Here is a 21,847-nt window from a genome sequence, read left to right as displayed (position 1 = left end):
CTGTCTCGCCAGAAATTCTAACCTCTAACTGGTGTTTAGTCAGCACACGTGGAATGTTACATACATACAGTTAAACATTGAAGAAGTGCACGTTTAGCCTACAAAGAGCTACCTTTGGGACAGCTACAAGTGCTAGTAATAAGGTTGTATTTTTACAAACTTATACACACGTGTGCTCTCTCTTATGGATGGATGGTGATTGCTGCCTACTCATCTGCGGTGATCTCATAGTGTTGATAGTACGTTGGAGTGTAATAAGTAACAAAATAATAATACAAACAAAAACGCTAACGAAGCAAAATGCCGAATAGTAATTAGCGTTCACATTCAAAGCCGAACGCTGCTGGAATGATAGTGCCGCAATAGGGTTGATAAAAACGTATAGGTTTGATTCAATTACATTTTAAGTCACAAATTATTGTAATGACTTTCCTCAACCTTGTGCAAATTACAATTCTTTTTATCAGATGGCTAAATTTAATTGTAACAAAAACAAATCGTAGTTCGAAATCCAGTTGTATAATTGAAATATGGTGATCCATAAAATTGTTGGAAGGTCACTGAAGTTTCTACGAAAAATAACATTTCAAATACAATGTTAATAAAACTAACTCAAAATCTAATTTAATAAAGAGTGTACCGTTTAAAATCTACATGCACTCAAATTGTTTTAACTTTTGATCAGTTGGGTAAAATTACTTGAAATTTCGCGTAGACATAGTTTAATATGTATTGTTTACACTCTGTGAGTTAGTTTCATCAGGTGGGCAAATACATTCAAATTGGCGACGAAAGAACAGTGCGTGCGCGAAAATGTGTTGCACAAGTACTTGAAGAATAAGGATATGTCGCACAGTGCCATCGGAAAAAGTTGGGAATCGCGAATTCCACGGTGTCTGTTATCCTAAAACGATTCGAAGAAAGTTTGACTGTTGATCGGAAGCGAACATCCGAAAAAAAGCCGTTAGGTAAACAAGAACGGGCACAAACACGTGGTTGGAACGCCTCAGATTAAGGTGTGGCTAAAAAGTTGCATGTGAGAAAAACTTTCGTGCAGAATTCCAAAACTCGATCAGAACTACGTACGTTTGAAGTTCAGAAGTCCCCAAACCGTGCGAGAAACAGGATACGGTCGCAACAAGCCGTGACCGGAAGTAGTACGACCAGAAGTTAATGAAACCACCCTGCTGCGTAATGAAAGTCGAGACATATGTGAAGGCGGATTTCAATCAGATTCCAGAAAACCTGTACTTGACTGCCAAGGATAAGTTGAATGCTCTTGAGAACCTCCAGACACAGAAGATGTCGAGGTTCGCCAAGAAGTTCTTAATTTGATAAGCGATTCGAACATAACGGCGAAATAAAAGAAATGAATGATGCTAAAACTTATGTGTCGCCACGACAAATGCAAATTACTTTTGCGACACTATTCGGAGAGAAGCGGTTTAAATGCGCGACAACGAAAAAGAACTTTGCGAGATGAAAAATGATAACCTAATGCGGTTGGTTCGACAGATATATTTCGAGTAAAGAAGTCGGTTAATCGTTCGATTAATTCAAATAATCGAATATCTGAAATTATACTTAAGTAATTTTGTATCGAATAATTTAAAATTCAAATATGAATACATCGAATAATTGTCACTGTAATCGCGATTAATGAAAGAAAGCATTATTCTCAAGGTTAATGCATTTTTAGGTTAAGAATTAGGTTATATATTTTTTTTTATTCAACAGTTTGTTATCCAATAATGGAACATCGACAACCTGATAGACCACGCGACCAGAATGACAACATGATACGTGATTATTACAAGAAAAAAATATTCGCTCTATTAATCGAATATTAAAAGACAATTATTCGAATGAATCGAATATTGAAAAAGGCCCCAACGATTAATCGAAAATCGAATAAATGAAAAATTTAGACATCACTGATTTCGAGTGTTCTGTACATTTCACAGTGCGTTTTATATTATTTGACCGGTGGCTATCGGTACATCTAGCTTAGAGGATAATAGAGAACAGGTCCCTTTTGATATGAACAATTGAGTTGCGCAAATTGCTACGCACTATTGAATGCTAGTAGAAAAGCGATTTGGAGATATTGAAATGTGGCTATACGTAAATTAGCCTTTGGCTAATCGGACCTTTGTCCGGGTGATTTATTTCCTTTTTTGTTTTACGGATTCTATCTCTTGAATTTATGGACATTCTATATTGACACGAGATTGGTCTATAGCTCTTTTTTGTACAGCTAGTAATACGGATTAAATCTGGTTTGTTTGACTGAATCTTATGATTAAACAACTAACTTCAATTGTTTCTTTTTACTCCCTGAAAGTTTGGCGCTAATCGGATGAAAACTCGAACTTTGAGGATGAATTTTGTGTGTGCGGATTTTAAACGATACACCTTTTATCAAAAACTTCTATATCTCTTTATCACATTCCCCCTTGCGATGTTTTTTCACATATTTTTTATAAAAATACTGTTTCAATTTATCTAAGTTTGACGTATAGTGGTGCCGTGTCGAACTCACCAAAATATGGTAATGAATTTTTACCAGGAATATAAATACGAAACAGGAATTTGCAAACAAATTGTAATGTAACTATCATCATAATGCATTCCTGGCAACATTGTCTTGTTTTGACATTTAACAGAACTCTTTTTGACGTAGAACTACGTCTTTCATTAAGGGTGCCAAATCAGAAAACAGGTCACGTTTTTATGAAATAAAGTTAACGTTAATAACTATTTTTGTTTCGAACGGATTTTAACGATTTGCATACCAATCGAATCGGAAATTTTCTAAGATTTGTTTGTTATGCTATACATTACTATCCCATAGTCTGTATATGGTTTAAACTGATGAAAATTGAAAGCAATCACATTTCCCCATACATTTGTTCTGTCCATTTAAGTGCTTTCCCGAACAGAGCTGTCAATATCGAGCAACTTATCAACGAAGGGGGATATTTGTCTAGAGTATAAACAGTGGGTCTCGCTGAGGCAAACGTTCATTCTTCATGAGGACACCGACTGGACAACACCGTTGCTGGGCGAGCTGGACCATGAGGGATCGAGTGCCATTCTCAAGGCAATTGGGATGGAGGAGTAATATGAGGAAAGAGTAGAGTTTTTGAAGGACGTTTTTGAAGGCTAGAGACGAATGAACTGAAGAAGTTTAAAGTCTCTTTAATTCAACAAGAAAAGGAAAAGAAGCAATGAACATCGCTTATTCTTCCTTCTTTTGCGCCATCACATGTCTTCGTTTCGGACTGAGCTGTGGACGTGACCAAGATACTCACTCGCTGATGCTTCTGGCATTGCAATCATTGCATCAAACTGACGCCATTGCATTAATGTTTTGAGTTACACAATTGTGTGTGGAATCATCAAGCTGGGCTCTCGTCGGCTCACTGAGAAAATAAATGTTCTGGAATTTTATCTGTGGTTTGCTTTAGCGTGCTAGTAGCACAATATTCTTCACCAATGAGGACAGCTACGCTAATCGAGACCGACAATATTAACAGAAAGGGCTTCTGTTGAGAAGAGTGTAAAACGCAGATAAGTGTGTGTATATTTAGTTGCTTCAAGCCATCGATATATGGATATTTGTGTGCGTACGTGCGTGCTTCATAACTCGTACGTAAAAATAGTGCATCTTCGCTACGCTGAAACCCCATTTGTATCTGTAAATGTTGTTCTGAAATTTTGTATTTGGTTTCGCTCGCCAGAAGCAAAACTTTCTCCACTAGCGACATATATAAAATAACAGCGTAGTTCTACGTCAACAATACGGTCGTGTCTTGGACACAACCTCCTATAAATTTTTTTTCAATTTTTAGGTTTGCAGAGCTTTGAAAATCGGGTTTTGTGAGTGGAAAGTGCAATTTGCGGTCAGCATTGATTTTCTGCTACGATTTGGAAGAATCTGCTGCAAAATAACATCTAATGCTTGTCCATGTCGGTGGACATGCTCATGGAAAATCACCGTGATTTGAGTGCTTCAAAAAAATAAAACGGTGATGTTATCATAAGAAACGGTGTTCCAGAAAATCTAAAACGGGGCTCCACATGAAGACCATGGGAAGATCCTGAAGTCGGAAAAGGGACTCCACATAAGCTGAATAAGAAACAGCAGGAAAACCGAAAAATCACCAGGTACAAAAGGAGGTCATATCTGCATCGAATTGTGACCTGCGATGAAAAGAGGATAAGAAACATGGCTTGAGACGAATTCTATAAACAACTTGGAGCTCACTGGGATTCTTCACTTCGACAAAAAAGGAAAGCGAGGAAAGCAAGAAGCTGAAAGGCAAGTTCTTGTGTCGAGTTTGTTGAATTTCGTTTTGGAGTCAATCAGTTTTCCGAGATCTCGGATTTTTGACGTAGAACTACGTCTTTCAGGAAGGGTGCCAAATCAAAATACAGGTCACGTTTTTATGAAATAAAGTTAACGTTAATAACTATTTTCACTGTGAACGATTCCTCATGATTCGCATATCAATCGAATCGGAAATTCTCTAAGATTTGTTTGATATGCTATACATTACAGTTCGCTAATCTCTAAACGGTTTAAATTCATGAAAACTGGAAGAACCTCCTTTTTCCCATACATTTGTTCTGCCGATTTGTGTGCTAACCCTACCCGTATTTCGAATGCTTAAAACTCGAACATTTCCTAACAGATCGAAAAGATGTTTGCATCAATTGATAGCAAATATTTCTACGCGTCTATCACAATTAATTAAATGTTATTTTTCATGAGATGAACAATTGGCGATCTAACACAAAACGTAAATGATCGGTGAGACATCTGGATTTTGTTTTTGAACTAAGAAAATGATGATAAGGTAACCTTAAACTCAAAAACAAATTACGTATATTTTACTTCCGGTATTTCGAAGGTAGTTCTCACATGTAGGAAACACGTATTTTTCAACTTGTTTTTGATTGTGCTCTCGAATTTTCTTTTTTGATTCAACCATTGTCAACATTTATACAATTTTCACTACTAAAATAGGCAAGAAAATAACATGTTATATATAAAATTGTGCAGAATTAAATTTCTTACAAACTGATCGCAATCAAATAATCTTTTATGACTATAACATTGTGATTAATGGAAATAACTACGAGCCTTCCATAAACTCACATTGCAAAATTTAAAACCATCACTTTCACTTCACTTTCACCGCAGCGCCACCTAGGTGTAGATTTGTACGTTAGATCGCCAATTGAGTAACTGTAAAATGTCAAGCGTCATCTAAGCGCTCTAACTGCCAACTGTTTTGATTGGCCCGATTTACGGTTTCCTCAACACAGACTTCTGAATCGATGTACCTGTGGAAATCCGCTTTGAAAATATACAGACAAGTCGGGGGTATTTTTGTTCCCACCGAGCTGTGTTTCCCTAACACGGACTTCTAAATCAATGTGCCTGGGAGAATCCGCTTTGTCTAAATTAAGAGACGAATGAACTCTCAGAGTTTAAAGTCTCTTTAATTCAATACCGTTACCGTTTGTCAAAACATGCAAGTCGGGGGTATTTTTTTGCCACTGAGCTGTGTTTCCCTAACACGAACTTAAAAAATAATGTGCCTAGGGGAATCCACATAGCAAATACATGCAAATCGGGGGTATTTTTGGATGTGCAATAATTTCAGAGGAAAATGTAAAATACAATGATCGTTTGACAATTTTTCCGCTCAGATATTTTGGTAGTCCTAGGCATCATATTCAGCGTAGAAAGACGTTCATAAAATTTATTTGTAACGAAGAACATAATCTATTACAAAAATTTCGATGCATTCTATAATAATATTCGAAATGGTAAACAAGTGGATTGCATAATATAATTGCGTAGATCTACGTCGAAAATATGCGGTCGGGTCCTAGATACAACCCCTTACAATTTTTTCAAGGTTGGCCGAGGATGTGTAGGATGTGTAGGCGCTGACGAGTAAATCATATCACTTCACACTTCTATGTGTTCAACTGCATGCCTTTTCAATTGCAGCAAGCTATCAACAAGTGTACCTCAACATTCAAAAGGGCCGAACTTGTCGAGTTAAGTGAGAGACATGAGTACCAACATAACGCCATAAAAAATAATCGAAAATCGAATATAGGTAACCCACGGAAATCAAAAATATGCGATACTTTTTGAATAGAACGAACAAAATACGGAGAAAGAAATAGCCAGCATCCAAAAGTCGACATTCATCGTCCAACCATTCCTTAGTCAGGACTATAGAGCTTAGTCATGCAGATCCGTACATTCTGCAGAGTTTAGTTCCCCTTTTGACGTAGGATTTGAAAATCGAAAATCGAGCACATCGTGAAAATTGTATAATTTCAAACGCTTATTGCTCAGTCATTTCATGATGAATTGATGGAATTTTCGCGTCAATCGATTTCGGCACTCCAAAAAATGTTTTATGTTGAAGAAAATAATATATGTCATGAAACTAACAATCAAACAATTGAAAAATCTCAACCCCTATCCTAACGGAAATACCCTCTTCTGATTGGTCGAAATTGAAGACACATGCGGCGGTTCCCTAACAGAGGCATCAAAACTTAGCAGCCTGGAGGAAATCGACATTGCAAATACATGAAAGTAGTAGGAGCTTTTGTTCCCACTGAAAAGTGTTTCCTAACAGAGACATCAAAACCAAGGTGCCCGGGCGAACTCGGCATTGCAAATATATGCAAGTCGAGGGCATTTTTACATTGCAAGTAAGGTGGGTGATACGATTAGTTCTAGCAAATAAAATTTTAATTCGGAGCTTTAATGTTGGTTGCTTCGTGAAATTTCATATCAATGAACGATCGTTGAAAAATTTAGCACAAGTGTAAGTGTAATTGTATATGGTAGCAGTTGTGTTAAAATAACTTGATATATGAAACGATTTATTTCAATTTTCATAAACAAAAACCAAGGTGTGTTCCCGCTCGAGAATGGGTCGTTCGGTTTAAGCTGTCTGTTTTGTTGTATTCATTTTCACCCAAGGAAAATTTATACGGCGAGAAAAATTAGAAAAGTGATTTCTCATATGCTCTACACATAGTATAGTATAGGTGTTGTTAGTCCAATTAAAATTCGCTTTGGGTTGAATAAACACTCAGAAAGTAAAAATTCTAAAAGAATTTTACCTTCTCCATTTCAAATATGTTTTCTCTATATTAAAGTAAGAAGTTTTTACTAATGAGAAAAATTGATAATTATATTCGGTATTGGTAATATTCTTATATTACATTGATGAGTTTTTTTTTCTTTATTTCATCCATACATAACACAGGAGGCATCTCGTCTAGGATCACAGAGGGCGGTTTTCATCATACCTCGTTCCACTTCGGCATCTTATATCGGATACGCACCATCCAACGACTATTTACCATCCTTCTATCATCATCACTCGGTACACACTGGTGGTTATCAAAAGGTTTACCGATGTAATTTTTCCAACACATCCAAAATCAACAGATAGCCCAACGGAATCCTATGTCAACTATGCGGTCGTGTCTCGGACACAACCCTTCTGTGACTTTGTTTTATTTAGTAATTTTTCCAACGGTCATCCAAGAAATTTTATGGAGTAGTATATTTGAATCAGGTAATTGAATTTTTAGTGATGACTGTTGAAGAAAGCTAAAAGATTTTGGATACACCATTAAGAAAACAGTCCCAATTAAAATTGGTGTCATAATAATGAAAATTGAAGTTCTGGATAGTTGCCACCTTATGTACAAAGTTTTTAAACAATCGCAGAGGGTCAGGCCAGTGGGCGATTAATTTAGCGTGAAATTGCTCAACCATTATCTTCTTCACTGAAGACATGTTGGAAATTTCGTTGAAATCAGGGAGGGTCAAGTTACCGTAACTTGATTACTCATTCGGCAAATGTTTTCGATAGATACGTCTGCGCTTAGTATATATCAGTGCTACCTAGTTGCAAAATTAGGAAACAGACGCAGCATGTTTGTTGCCGATGAAAATATTCCTAATGGAATAAAATGAATTTTGGCTATTCGTTTTTCCACTATCTGAGCAGCGTAACCATTCCACGCCTAAAAACAACACAACAAACCAAACCCTTCGGAAACTAAATTCACACTTCAACAAAACCAAAAACAATATTCTTACAAACAATGGTATCTAACTAAGCGCAAACTAAGCTACACAGGAAAATAAAACAAAACAAGAATAAAAACCACACAACTTACCGTCAATTTCTTCCCCGTCTCTAAATTTTTCCCACTTTTTACCTGTCCACCGGCCATCACAATCCGGGCGGATTTCATCTCCTCCTCCAGACTGGGTCCAATCTTCAGCGTCACGGATTCCTTCGCCCGAGATATCTCGGTCTGTAGATCTTCGGGCGTGGCCACCGGTACGCCATTCACTTCCAATATGACATCGCCCGGATGCAGCAGTCCCTGCCGGTCGATCATCCCGCCGGCAATGATTCGGGCCACCATCAGCTGGTTGTGTTCGTCGACCTCAACCGTCAGACCGAGCGGTTCGTTGGGATTCCGCCGAATCCCAACCATTTTGATGGTCTCCCCAGGCATTCCGTTCCCGGCCGTGGTCACTGAGTTTGTCAGCGATCCGTCTAGCTCCGATCCGCTGCTGCCACCGGGAGACGCAGGTGTTTTACCGTCACTTCGTTCGCTGGGAGGATTACTCAGCTTCGCTAGCGTTATCTCGCCGACCTCGTCGTGGGAGTGGATCAGGGCACGGAAGTGGGGATAGCGAAATATTCGCGCTAGTTCCCGAGCATTTGGGTTCCGCGACAACGTACACCGATCGACCACTTCCCGCAGCAGAGAGACGTTGTTCAGCCGGACTGGTTTGAGCGGGGGCGAGACTTCCTCTAATTTGTCTTGGATCTGAAAAAAGAAGTTAGGAAATAAAAACACGCGAATTAGAAGGTTAAACGAGAATAACGGGATGGGTCAAGGTGTCGCAGCGCGACGCGTTTGAACAGTTTAACATTGATCGGTCATTTTAACACGTTCGTCGCCCAACGCGACGTTTTTGAGTTTCTTGCAGGGCCCAACTTGCGAATAAATTATTAAATGAAGATCAAACTAAGTTTGTAGATAACTTTTACATGATCTAGCAATGTTTGTTTTCAATTGAAAACGAATTGATGACAATAACACATGCCAAAGTCATATTCTAGGGGTCTTGCAAAAAACTACAGTACAAACCATCCGTACTATAAATTAATAAAAAGTATAGTATAAACTATATAATATAATGGTTATGTTTTTATTTGTTATATTTTTCTTCATATCCTATAATTACATTTGGGTGCCTATTCTATCAAATTCCTTCGAAAAATCCTATTCAATTTGAACGAGGAAAGTGTCACCCATATGTGGGTGACGGGGCGTCGAAAGTGTTAACGGGTTGCACCGCATAGCGACACACGGCGCAACCATTCCCATTATGTTCAATTATTTACGAACTGAATACGGAGCGCTTGGAGGCATTACCAAGCGTACGAATGTTGCAATCGATTTGGTTCGCAGTGACACACTTATTTTTCAGTCACTTCATGTGTTGTTGTTTTTATTTTTGCTCCGAACGATTGTAACACAGTTTCACTACAACCCATTGCAGCTGTACAGCTTGGTCGAGTCGATGGAATCGCTGGAAGCTGGAGGAATACCAATATCGCAAATAACGCGACGATGAGTCATGCCTTCAAAATCGCGCAGCTCGGGTATAAGCCTCTTGTTGGATACAGTTAATGGATGCCATTGTTCTGGTGTTTGTAAAAGTACAATCTAATAGTAGATGACCGAAACAGGTGTAATAGATTCGGGTGAAATTTTCGGCAGTGAGCGTTTCTTCGGAATACCCATAGACATATATCATCAATAAATTGATACATGATGAACCATGATGAGATTTCATCGGCAGAGAAGCTTTAATTTAAAGAAATTGACCAAAGAAATGAAAAATCATTCAAAACGTGTCGCGCGACGACTGTTCCTTTGCGATTTCTATAGGTATGGTCATATTGGACCAGGAAAGAATTCATATAAGGTTGGGGAAAAGAAATTTATTACTTCAATAAACCTGGAGGAAAAAAAGGTTCTAACATCAACTGCACGAGTTTCAACAAAATGGAAAATTGTTATTCTTATTGTACTCTTGATCAAAAAGAAATTCAATTCAAACACGCAATCCATTCATGGAACACAGCTCCACACAGCAAAATTTTAATTAGAAGAATTACCATTTAATCTCCACAATGCCGATTGCGTGCTCAGTGGCATTTATCCGCACGTTTAGCTTTTATCTCACTCCCTACTCAGTAAAGTATCCGCAAGTTTCCAGTGCTCTATAGCTTCGGCGTAATACACCATATGCACGTCACGATGGGAAAAGTTAAAATCGAAACTTTTCCACAGCTATTTCGCACGCTATTAAGTTAGATCCGATCGGAAAATTAGAAAAGTTTCACTTTAGATAAGCGAGACTAGTTTTTAAATTAACGCTGAGCGGTTCCCACAGTGAGAAAAAAGAGAAACAAACAATATTATTTCGGAATCAATTTACTGTTACCCGATTTGGCTTGCAGTCATAAAAACAATGTTCGGTGCAAACACCTGGGATCCCACTTTAAACACCGTAAATCGATTAGCCCTAATCTTCCTTCCGACCGTTTATTTTCATTAAGATCCTTTAGTCTACTTCTCAAAGCTCATAAACTCCCACAACGAATCCTTTGGGATGAATGCTCTACACCTCTTCCTTCTAGACAACATTTACTTTGGAATATCAAATAAACACATCAAGACAAACGGAAAAAAAATCTCGTTTCACACCTACCGCAGAAGTCGTAAAAATGTATGCACAGAGTAATCGAGCCACAATAAAAAAAAAACTAATAATATTTTCTTCCTCGCTTTGGTGTGCCCCCCACAGGTGCACCAAACGATGGCCTGTTCACACCTCTTTCTCTGTTGGTAAGAGGTTCTCTTGCATTGCTTTCACCCGCGTTGAGATTTAAGGCTTATCTAATTACCGTTAAGCCATCTCATTGGCTTCCGATACTAGGGTGGTTCCATCTTCAAGTGTTGAATTCAGTTTAATATTAACCTTCTTTTTGACGTAGGACTACGTCTTACATTAAGGGTGACAAATCAGAAAACAGGTCACGTTTTTATGAAATAAAGTTAAAGTTAATAATTAGTTTTGCCGCGAATGGATTTTAACGATTTGCATACCAATCGAATCGGAAATTTTCTAAGACTGGTGTGATATATTATACATTACAATCCCATAGTCTGTATATGGTTTAAATTGATAAAAAATGAAAGCATTTCCATTTCCCCATACATTTGTTCTGTCCATTTGAGTACTTTCCCGAACAGAGCTGTCAATAACGAGCAACTTATGCAGCCGCCAGAATGGGAACAGTTGGAGACGAATGAATCGTTGGATGTAATGCCTCCGTAAATAAAGGAAAAGAAGAAGAAGAATAGAAAAAACGAAGGGGGATAGCGAAAAGAGAATATTTCCTCTGAGGAAAATTCTCAGAATCTTTCTGCGCTCGAAATATTAAAGGTCGCATATTTTGCTCGTTTTGTGTTTTATGTTTCACCTCGAGCTGTGAACGCTAGCTGTACATGTGAATAGCACACCTTCGATACTTTTAGTCGCCATTCGTATTTGCTCTCGTGCGCATCGACTCTGTTCTGATGCAATACAGCTCTGTTGACGGTTTTGACCGAGAATCGAGAATCGATTTTTCATAAACGGTCATTCTCGCGTTTCATGTTTCATTTTTATCTCTGCAACTGTGTACGTCTGTGTGCTTGTTGAATGGCGATGAACGGAATATGCCTCTCGTTAAATACCCAGTGCAATGCGTGCATTGGTAAGAAAGAATCGTTGCTTTTAGAAATGATTCTACAAAACCACGCAAGCCATTAAACCTTTTCAGGATCCCGGAACTTTTTACCAAAGAGTTATATATGAACTTGTGTCGTATTCGCAAATAATATCCGAAATGAAAAATCAACAAATTTAAAAAAAAAGATTACGTAGTCCTACGTCCTAAGCAGTCGTGTCTCGAATACCACTCCTCGATTTTTTTCTTTTGATGGAATAACGGGTCTAGCTTTTTAATTCCATACTGCCAAGCTATACTAATCTTACTTAGTTATATCTTCTAACTACCTACACTGCGTTTTACAACTATAGAACCACTAATTTTTTCAGAGTTTTCAGAGATATGTAAAAAGTCGGATGAATTGAAGTTTATAGTGTAGGACATAACAACTATCTTCATTTGGTTTATTGAATAGAGGCTTCAGACTCTGGACTGGTCAGTTTATCTACCATAACAAAACTCAATCAAGAACTTATAAGGAGTGATCGTACGAATAGTAGATGCAGCTTACAAGCAATATGAGTGATTTGAAGAGCTGTAACGAGCTGTATCTTCTGCGTAGAACGAGATACACACTACAACATGGTGCAGCTTGGTCAAACCCACCCCGAATGGGTTATTTAAACTGATTGAGAACTAAAGATGACCTACGAATTAGGAACTTATTGTAATTTATGTGAAATTGACGTTAATTTTGTAAAGGAGTGACAGTTTTCCTATCTGGTTCTATAGTTATGAAACACTGGAATTTTTGTTTTTTGAATGTTTCGCATCTAAACACAAAAATAAAGTTCAAACGGCCAGTTTTTCAAATGAAAATAGTTGTTATGTCTTACACTATATACTTCAATTCATTTGACTTCTTACATATCTCTGGAAACTCAGAAAAAATGAGTGGCTCTATAGTTGTGAAACGCAGTGTATATGTAATTGGATGGAGAAAGACTGAAGTTGCGTAAAAATTTACAGTATAAATTGTACAGAACACATTAAAACAATCAATAAAAGTAGTCAAAGTACTTATAAAAATCAAACATTGGGATTGTCCATCATTTGAAGCATCTTATTTCAGCATTGACACAGTGACTCTCGTTGAATCTAACAATGAAAAGCTTCAACAATTTTGACGTAAGACTGGGTTTTTGATTTCTATATTGGCGATCTAACGCAAAACGTAAACGATCAGTGAGACATCTGGATTTTGTTTTTGAACTAAGAAAATGATGCTAATGTAATCTAAAACTCAAAAACAAATCTCATATATTTTACGTATATTTTTTGTCCTAGAGTTAAAAATAAACAATACAGAAATAGTTTTTGGAGTATAAATTATTTTGAATAAATGTTTCTTGTAAGTTTTCAAACAAATATGTACCCTAAAATGGGGGAGCACTGGCCTTTTTCTCAATGTTATGTGAATTAGGACATCTAAACCCTGGAATATTAAGTTTCATATCATCAAAACAAGGACTGTCCTAGTTGAAACGGAAAGAAATAAAGCTCACATTTCTTAAACTTATTAAAATAAATGTTTCACGTCCAGTTTTCATTTTGGATCTCAATCTGGATAACGGAATTATTCAATAAAGTTGAATTAATTTAGATCTGGAACCTACCGACGCGTATCGATACATGTATGAATTTGTAATTAATGGACATTTCACAGACGTAAACAATGACGCCGATTGGTACATTTAGATGATTGAAACACTTCAGAAAATATGTTCATCGATTCGTGTTGCTTTTACCTGAATTTATTTAATTATTTTTTAATAAAAAGCAAGGTTTGTTTTGTATTACAGTTCACGACAATTTGCCTTATGAAATACGCATGCCGTCAACCTCATATTTATGGGCGATTCTTCCACTTGGTATTATAATGGCATTTCTTGATTTTCGATCTGAAACAATATTTCAATATTTTGCAGCGAATCCTTTATTTTTGATAACTGTTTAATTACTTGTATCTTCAGGGCTGGACTGGATTAGTTTGTCAATGATGTTTTGAGCAATCGAAGCCCAGGACTTGGGAATTCGTACGAACAATTGATCCTTAATGCGGAAACCATTACGTTCTATTCTGCGATCAACGATCTCCCATAGGTTCCCAATCTGATTGAGATTCGGAGAGTGAAGTGGGCCGTTCATTAACGTGATTTTATATCATTGAACCACTGTTCGATCACCTTAGCGGCGGGCTTTAAATTATTATCGCATTGAAAATCATCTTATCAGCATACTCCACTCTATGGAGCAATTCCACCTCAAATCAGCCAATTTTGACGCGACCCTTTTCGATTTTATTGAAATTTGGTACAAATGATGGAAGCTACCCAAAACCATAATTTCCATTATCATATGACCAATTTTAATTACGACTGACTTTTCATAAGGACGTATGCAGAAACATTGAACTTTTTTTCAAAAAATCGAAAATCAGATGTCCAATTAGAATATGATGTTTGACAATGTTGTTAAAAAATAAATTAACCATTTAGGAAAAATATCATTTCAAATGTACTCCTAAAAGATCGTACTCAGAAAATCAATTTCATATTAAAAACATTTATATCTCGAAACACCTATTTCTATTAGAAAACCCTTCCAATTTAACAAAATTTGACGTACAGTGGTGCTCACCAAAATGGAGATGTATATTTTTGAATGCTTTGTGGAATCGTAACTATTAGGAAAAGTGACATAAAAAGTGAAATCTACATTCTACATAGTGATTCTATACGAAACACTATGTATAGCTTTTTATCCTAGGAATAACTGTTCTCGAGATATAACATTTTTTTGTAGTGAAAATAATGTTAGTGAAATTTCTATACGATGTCGGAACTATAGTCTTAATGTCCAACAGCATTATGCATTTTTTAATAGGATTACTGGTAAGTTTCTTGGTTTTTTTCAAAAACTAATGCTTTATTCTACAAAAATGGTTACAAATTTAATATACAAGGCATTGCCCGTCGCTAGTCACAACTTTTTCCCATCTTTCTGGAAATTCACGGATCCCTTTGTGGAAATAATCGGCCAGCTTGTCGGCTAACCACGAATCGATCCAATTTTTGACTTCATCAAAATTGGAGAAGTGCTGGTCAACCAGGCCATGTTGCATCGATTGAAAAAGTTAGTAATCGGACGGAGCAATGTCTGGAGAACACGGCGGGTGGGATGTGAACTCCCATTTCAGCGTTTCCAAGTATGTTCTGATCGGTTTAGCGACATGCGGCCGAGCATTGTCGTGCTGCAAAATAACTTTATCGTGTCTTTGCTCGTATTGTGGTCGTTTTTCTTTCAGTGCACGGCTCAAATGCATCTATTGTCATTGGTAGAGGCCCCCGTAATGATTTTATTCGGTTTTAGCAGCTCATAGTACACCACACCCCGCTGGTCTCATCAAATAGATAGCACAACCTTCTAGCCGTGGAATATTCCGCGCAGCCGTCGATGTTGATGCAATGCCGGGGTATCCATACGTTGCCCGACGTTTAGGATTGTCGTAATGGACCCACTTTTCATCGCCAGTAACGGTTCGATGCAAAAAAAACCCTTTCTTCCACCAAAATGCGATGACTTTCCGCATCTTTTTTCTTCATATTGAAGTAATGAAGTAACACTCCCCGCAAAAACACTCGTTGATACGAAATTCGACATATTCGAAGTGGCAAAAACTATGTTGTTTACGCTTAAACTTTTTGACATGAACTGAAAAAGACGTGCAACGACAGTAGCTTTCCAACGAATGTCTGGAAATTTGATTCACTGGAATAATAATCAAGTTACGCCATCTGTTGTAAAATCGAAAAAACTGACCGGTACACCTAATAATATTTCACGTACATGATTTCAACTATATTAAATCTCGAGAACAGTTAGTCATAGGATAAAACGTTGTATATAGCTTTTCATCAATTTTCACCGCATTTCATTTTTGATGTTACTTTTCTTATATGGTTACGACTTCAATGGTATTGAAATTTCAAAAATTTTCAAAAATTAATATCTCAATTTTGGTGCGTTTATCAGGGCACCACTGCACGTCAAACTTTGTTAAATCTCTATTAAAAATATGCAAAAAAAAAAGGGTCGGAGGGAGGGTATTTTAAGATATAACTTTTATTATTAAATTTAATTTTTGAGAAAAATTTTCAACACTATATATGAAATACGATTTTTCCTAAATGGTTCATTTATTTTACAACAACTTTGTCGAATATAATATTTTAATCAGACTTCTGAATTTTTAGTTACGATTTTTTAAAATCAAGATCAATGATTTTAATTACGTCCTTTTAAAAAATCAGTCATAATTTAAATTGGTCATATGATAATGAAAATTGTGATTTTAGGTAGTTTCCATCATGATTATCAAGTTTCAATTAAATCGGAGAATCAGCAGCCGGCTTATTTGGGATGGAATTGCTCTATGAAGATGTTATTACACAAGAAAAACGTCCAGAATTTCTACGATTCGATAAATTCGAACCAACGCCGTTTGCGGAAAAGAACCCCTGCCCATCACATTATGTTTAATATTCTTTTGACAGTAACATGCGTCTCCCAGCGTCGATTGGTTAACATACACGACAAATAAATTCATCTCAGAGAAATCAAAACACTGATTGATTGTTCGAACCTACACCGATAGCTATAACTCTTGCTGTACCTTAAAAGGTGCTTTTGAGGGTTTCTTCTGGATGCATCTCACAATCATAGGATTGTCTCTGGAATGAGTAGAGCGTGGTTTATCAGCTCAGTGGTCCACTTTCCTTTTTCTGAACAAAATTTGGCATATTTTTCGCAAATCACTTTTGGTCACATTCCGGGCCCATAATCATTCATAATTTTTTCTTTTTTTAATCCCAATGGAAGGCTGTCTGGTGATATCCGAATGCTAGATGTTATATAAATGAGAAATATTAATCGCTTCTTGTTTTCAACTCATATTTTGAAATTAAATTATTAGGAGCACGCAGAATACAACTTTTAAGTTGCACAACAAAACCTTTCACATTGATTTTTCAGTACTTAGATTAAAAAAAAAATTGAAAAAAGATGAAGTAGCACTTGTTTTGATCAACACAAAATGTTGCTTGTTAACAAAACTTTGATTAGCTGATTAGATGATTATTTCCCATGCGATCGTGTGTTACGAATTACCGTCAACCGTCAACGACAGTGCATGGTTTAGTTCCAATTTTAGAAGATTGATACTTTAGTAAACTGACACTCTTTATAATTATTTATAGACAGTTGCAAATGTTTTGTTCAAAATAGTGTAACTTTCTGTATCTAAGAAACTCACAGTCTAATTGGGACTCCATTTTAATGCAGATAGTTATATCTGATTATAGGACCAAAAAATCTTTAAAACAAATCTGTTCCATTTATATACGGAACAGATCGCACCACCCTATCGACAACCGCGACGCTTCCTTCCTATGGCCATTTGAAAGTGAAAATAAATATCTTCGCTCGCTGGAAAATAACGTTCACTGCTATTGCCGCTCTGTGTGAATGCAGAAAGCAATTCGCTCCGTCGTGAACTTAGATGCCCTTTTCACTGTCTAGTCAAAACACGAGATTTTCTTTGGCTTTCCCGCACTGTTTCGTTTCAATCTACACCCGAATGGATTCGAACGGGCGCGGAGCTATTTCACCGTTCCGACTGATTTGACATTGGTTCGAAATTAGATGTAGGAGAAGATGAACTTTAAAAAAATAACTTGGGGGAATACTCTAAATACTCACAATTCGCAAAAACTTGTGTTATCTTTTAATCTCTTGCGATGAACAGTCGAGGAACGTGTTATACTGCCGACCAATCGAGCATAACTAATCCGCCACGTTGCACGTGAAGGCGTCATTCGTTCCTACTTAGTTTTATGACGATTCTATTTATCCATTACTAGGAACTATGTAGGTCAGTAAACGTTTCCACACCGACGGCAGAATTGAGGGAAGGAATCCCCAGGTGCGACTCATGCGCTCGCATGCGCTCAGAAAACGGAAACGATGCGTTAGGGGACAGGTGTGCATGATTGGAGAACAATTTCTTCAAGGGGAATTTGAACAGGCATGTTAAAACAATTGATAGTTGGCAGAATAATTCCAGTTTGTTTCACATGTTGTTTACCTATCTACCGTTGCATAAAGATAAATGGTAACCGCCAGTATTGATATAAGAACGATAGAGTAATTGCTTTTTCGGGTTGGAATGTTTCAAGCTGAAATCAACGGAGCTGAGGTCATGGAGTGAAAATCCCACATTAATGTATCGAGAACCTTCCATTTTTTTTATTTTACAAACCAATTGATGTCCTTGTATTAGCTATAACTCGCCAATTTTTCGGTAACATCGGGGACGACGTCCATTATTCTACTTCCTCTGGTACCAAAATGTGTTCTACCTTTTTCCAACAACATCACATAATGATAGATGATAGCCCCATCGAGAACCTTTCGTCCCATTTTGACGCCATTAATTTAAATCTATGGCACCACTACCGAGCTAATCGGTACTATTTTAGGGCCTTTTACACACATCAGCACTGACCTTTTCGGCCTTTTCTGAGTGGACCAAAATTTATCGTTTGTCCACAACGTGTTGTACCTTTTTTAATAATCTTACTCGAGAGTAGACAAAAAAAGAATTCAAGGTGAAAATTTTGGAGAAGGGCTCTAATTGCTTTAAGCTTGCTTGCTAGAAGCTTCCAAATTTTCATTGCTACAAAACTTCTTCGATATTAAAACAAAATGAATAAATGTTATCTTTTGATGGATCATGTAACGGCTATTTGCATTCAACCAACTTTAATTGTTGCTATCAAGATAAAATTATTTTAAGCAGTCAAAACATTATTTTTTACCTGAAGTCGTCTTATACAGTATGTTTCTAAACTATAGAAAAACTCAATTACTAAAGGGTGTGTCACATCAAATTGCATCACGAAAAAAAACGCTGTAGTAGACCGATCCTTTTGAAAATGTTAGACAGTAAAATAAAAACTATTAAACAACTTTTGGCATTTTCTTTTTATTCATACTTCGAGCCCAAGCCCGTATGCTTACACCTTCCTCTTTACCCCTTCAAAAGGTTCTGTACAACGTCAGGTTGTAGTTTTTTTTTTTGAACAGAAGTCCATTTTCTCTTGAAGTCCGCCTCCGATTTGACAACTTTTGGGTTTTTCCGGAGGGTCTGCTTCATAATCGCCCAATATTTCTCTATTGGGCGAAGCTCCGGCGCGTTGGGCGGGTTCATTTCCTTTGGCACGAAGGTGACCCCGTTGGCTTCGTACCACTCCAACACGTCCTTTGAATAGTGGCACGAAGCGAGATCCGGCCAGAAGATGGTCGGGCCCTCGTGCTGCTTCAATAGTGGTAGTAAGCGCTTCTGTAGGCACTCCTTAAGGTAAACCTACCCGTTTACCGTGCCGGTCATCACGAAGGGGGCGCTCCGCTTTCCGCAAGAGTAGATCGCTTGCCACACCATGTACTTTTTGGCAAACTTGGATAGTTTCTGCTTGCGAATCTCCTCCGGAACGCTGAATTTGTCCTCTGCGGAGAAGAAAAACAGGCCCGGCAGCTGACGAAAGTCCGCTTTGACGTAGGTTTCGTCGTCCATTACCAGGCAATGCGGCTTCGTCAGTATTTCGGTGTACAGCTTCCGGGCTCGCGTCTTCCCCACCATGTTTTGCCTTTCGTCGCGGTTAGGAGCCTTCTGAACCTTGTATGTACGCAGGCCCTCCCGCTGCATTGTCCGCTGGACGAATGAACTTGACAAATTCAGCTTATTGGCGACATCCCGGACCGAACTTCTCGGATCACGTCTAAACTGCTTAAATACGCGCTTGTGATCTTTTTCACTGACGGAGCATCCATTTTTGTCGTTCTTCACCTTCCGGTCGATGGTTAGGTTCTCGAAGTATCGTTTCAGTACTCTGCTGACCGTGGATTGGACGATTCCCAGCATCTTACCGATGTCCCGATGTGACAACTCCGGATTCTCGAAATGAGTGCACAGGATTAATTCACGACGCTCTTTTTCGTTCGACGGCATTTTTCCAAATTTACGAAAAATTGACAGTGAAGCATGGCCAACGTAATCTATACACTCTTATCTGATTATAAGCGAAAGCTGAAGATATAATTCCTAAAAATTAAATTTCTACAGCGTTTTTTCCGTGATGCAATTTGATGTGACACACCCTTTAGTACACTCTCTGCAGAACGATTCTCTTCCAATCCAATTGTTAATAAATGATAAATCCACAAAACAACAAATTCCGAAATTTCATTCACTCTGAGTTGCCATCCGGTCAAAACTCCAAAATCCAAGATAAATTTCATGTAACGGTACACGAAACTGTTTCAATACCCAATCAAAATGTCATTCACCTCTGCGTTTCCCCTACCTGCATTCCGAACCGGGTGGCCGGCCACAGAATAGGTCTGTTCATTCAAAATTTATGCATTCTTGCTCCCACGGCCGTGAGCTCAGCCGTGTAACCCCTAGCGAAGAAAGTAGTTAATGGAAAACTAAAATCAAAGCAAAACAAACCTCTCATTTGAATTTCCCACTTTACCAACACACCACTAGCCGTGCCATTACCGATGATTTGCTACTGCCCACCACCATTCTACGGGGAGAGACACACAACACGTAATCTATGCGCTCGCTTTCAGAATCTCTGTTATGGGCGTTGGTTGCCGTGGTGGCGACCATTCAAACCCCTTTTGCTGAGTACCTGACTGACTGAACTGCATTCTCGGCTAAAGGCGAACATGACGCAAATACCCGCAAATGTCCCGCAGCAATTGACGTCACGTGACTAACAACACACTAGACCTGCTAGTTCTAGACCAACCAGCGGAAATAGTTTGCCGAAACAGGTGTGTGATGTTGTCGGTGAAGACTTACGGTCACTTTGCATACCCGTTCATTCCGAGAGGGCCCCTCCAGTGTACAGTGTACATACATCAAAGAATGGTTCTAATTGACGACCGAACCGGCTCCCACCGCTAATCATTGGGGAATAAGGCACGCGCGATTAGGTTTAGCACGGTAGCAATGTGATACCTTTGCCGGTGTACTTTGCAAAGTGCATGTTGTCCGTTTTAGTATTATCACAAGCGTCAATTGTTTTGCAGCAAAATGAAAGTTTCATAATAGCGTTAGAATTACGTCGGAACGTGAATTCCAGTCCAGAGCGAAAACAAGTTTTTTCAAAGTCATGGTGTCATGAGCGTAACTTACAAGTTGATGTTCATGGAAATTATTATGAAAGAATAGCTTCTGATGATGGGGAACCAGATGAATTAAATTTGTAATGAACATAAGAATATTCGCATTTGAACGTTTCTAACCATAGGTCTTTTGACGATTAAGACTCAAGACTAATTTTTCAATAAGGCGTATGTGTTTGCATACCTGTATTCATTAAAAAAAATATCATGAAAACTGTTGATTGTATTAGAATTGTGTCTGAGAAAAAGTTGCAGAGAATCGAACTTCATATAAAACAAAATAATCATGTTATAACAGATGTGTACATGGTTGCCAACCATTATTTACAAAAATCAGGAAGAATGGAATAGAAATAAAAATCAGGTAGAAATCAGGATAGCTCATATTGGATTGTCCGGAAAGTTCGTATGGATTTTTGGGAAAACGAAAACATCATTTTTATAGGCAGACTTTTGTACATACAGTGATACAAACTCGTAATCGTACTCCACCATGCAGATCTCTTTTCCCTCCTTTTGAAAGTCGAAAACAAGGTTTCGGAACATTCTGTTTAGATAAATTCATAGTATTAAATGAAGTAAAAAAAAAAAAGTTAGTGATACTCCTCCACAATTTCTCGGCACCAATCCCAGTTAAAAAACCATGGAAGTAACCTGTGTAGGAA

The 21,847-nt window shown here is 37.8% G+C and overlaps 1 protein-coding gene across 6 annotated transcripts in view; it reads right to left on the bottom strand.

Annotated features, from left to right (window-relative positions):
• LOC129773409 (protein PALS2) overlaps positions 1-21,847 on the bottom strand; it is a 146,335-nt gene that overhangs the window by 9,537 nt on the left and 114,951 nt on the right. For 5 of the 6 annotated variants that reach the window (XM_055777007.1, XM_055777008.1, XM_055777011.1 and 2 more), the window contains exon 4: positions 8,239-8,904. In XM_055777007.1, coding sequence (XP_055632982.1) covers positions 8,239-8,904 — 666 coding nt within the window. The remainder of the gene's footprint in view (positions 1-8,238; positions 8,905-21,847) is intronic. The other variant, XM_055777009.1, reaches the window with a different exon arrangement.

This window comes from Toxorhynchites rutilus, chromosome 3 (genome assembly GCF_029784135.1).
Source record: "Toxorhynchites rutilus septentrionalis strain SRP chromosome 3, ASM2978413v1, whole genome shotgun sequence".
NCBI lineage: Eukaryota > Metazoa > Arthropoda > Insecta > Diptera > Culicidae > Toxorhynchites > Toxorhynchites rutilus.
The sequence above is the reverse complement of the archived record's forward strand: the minus strand, read 5'-3'. Positions and strand labels throughout refer to the sequence as shown.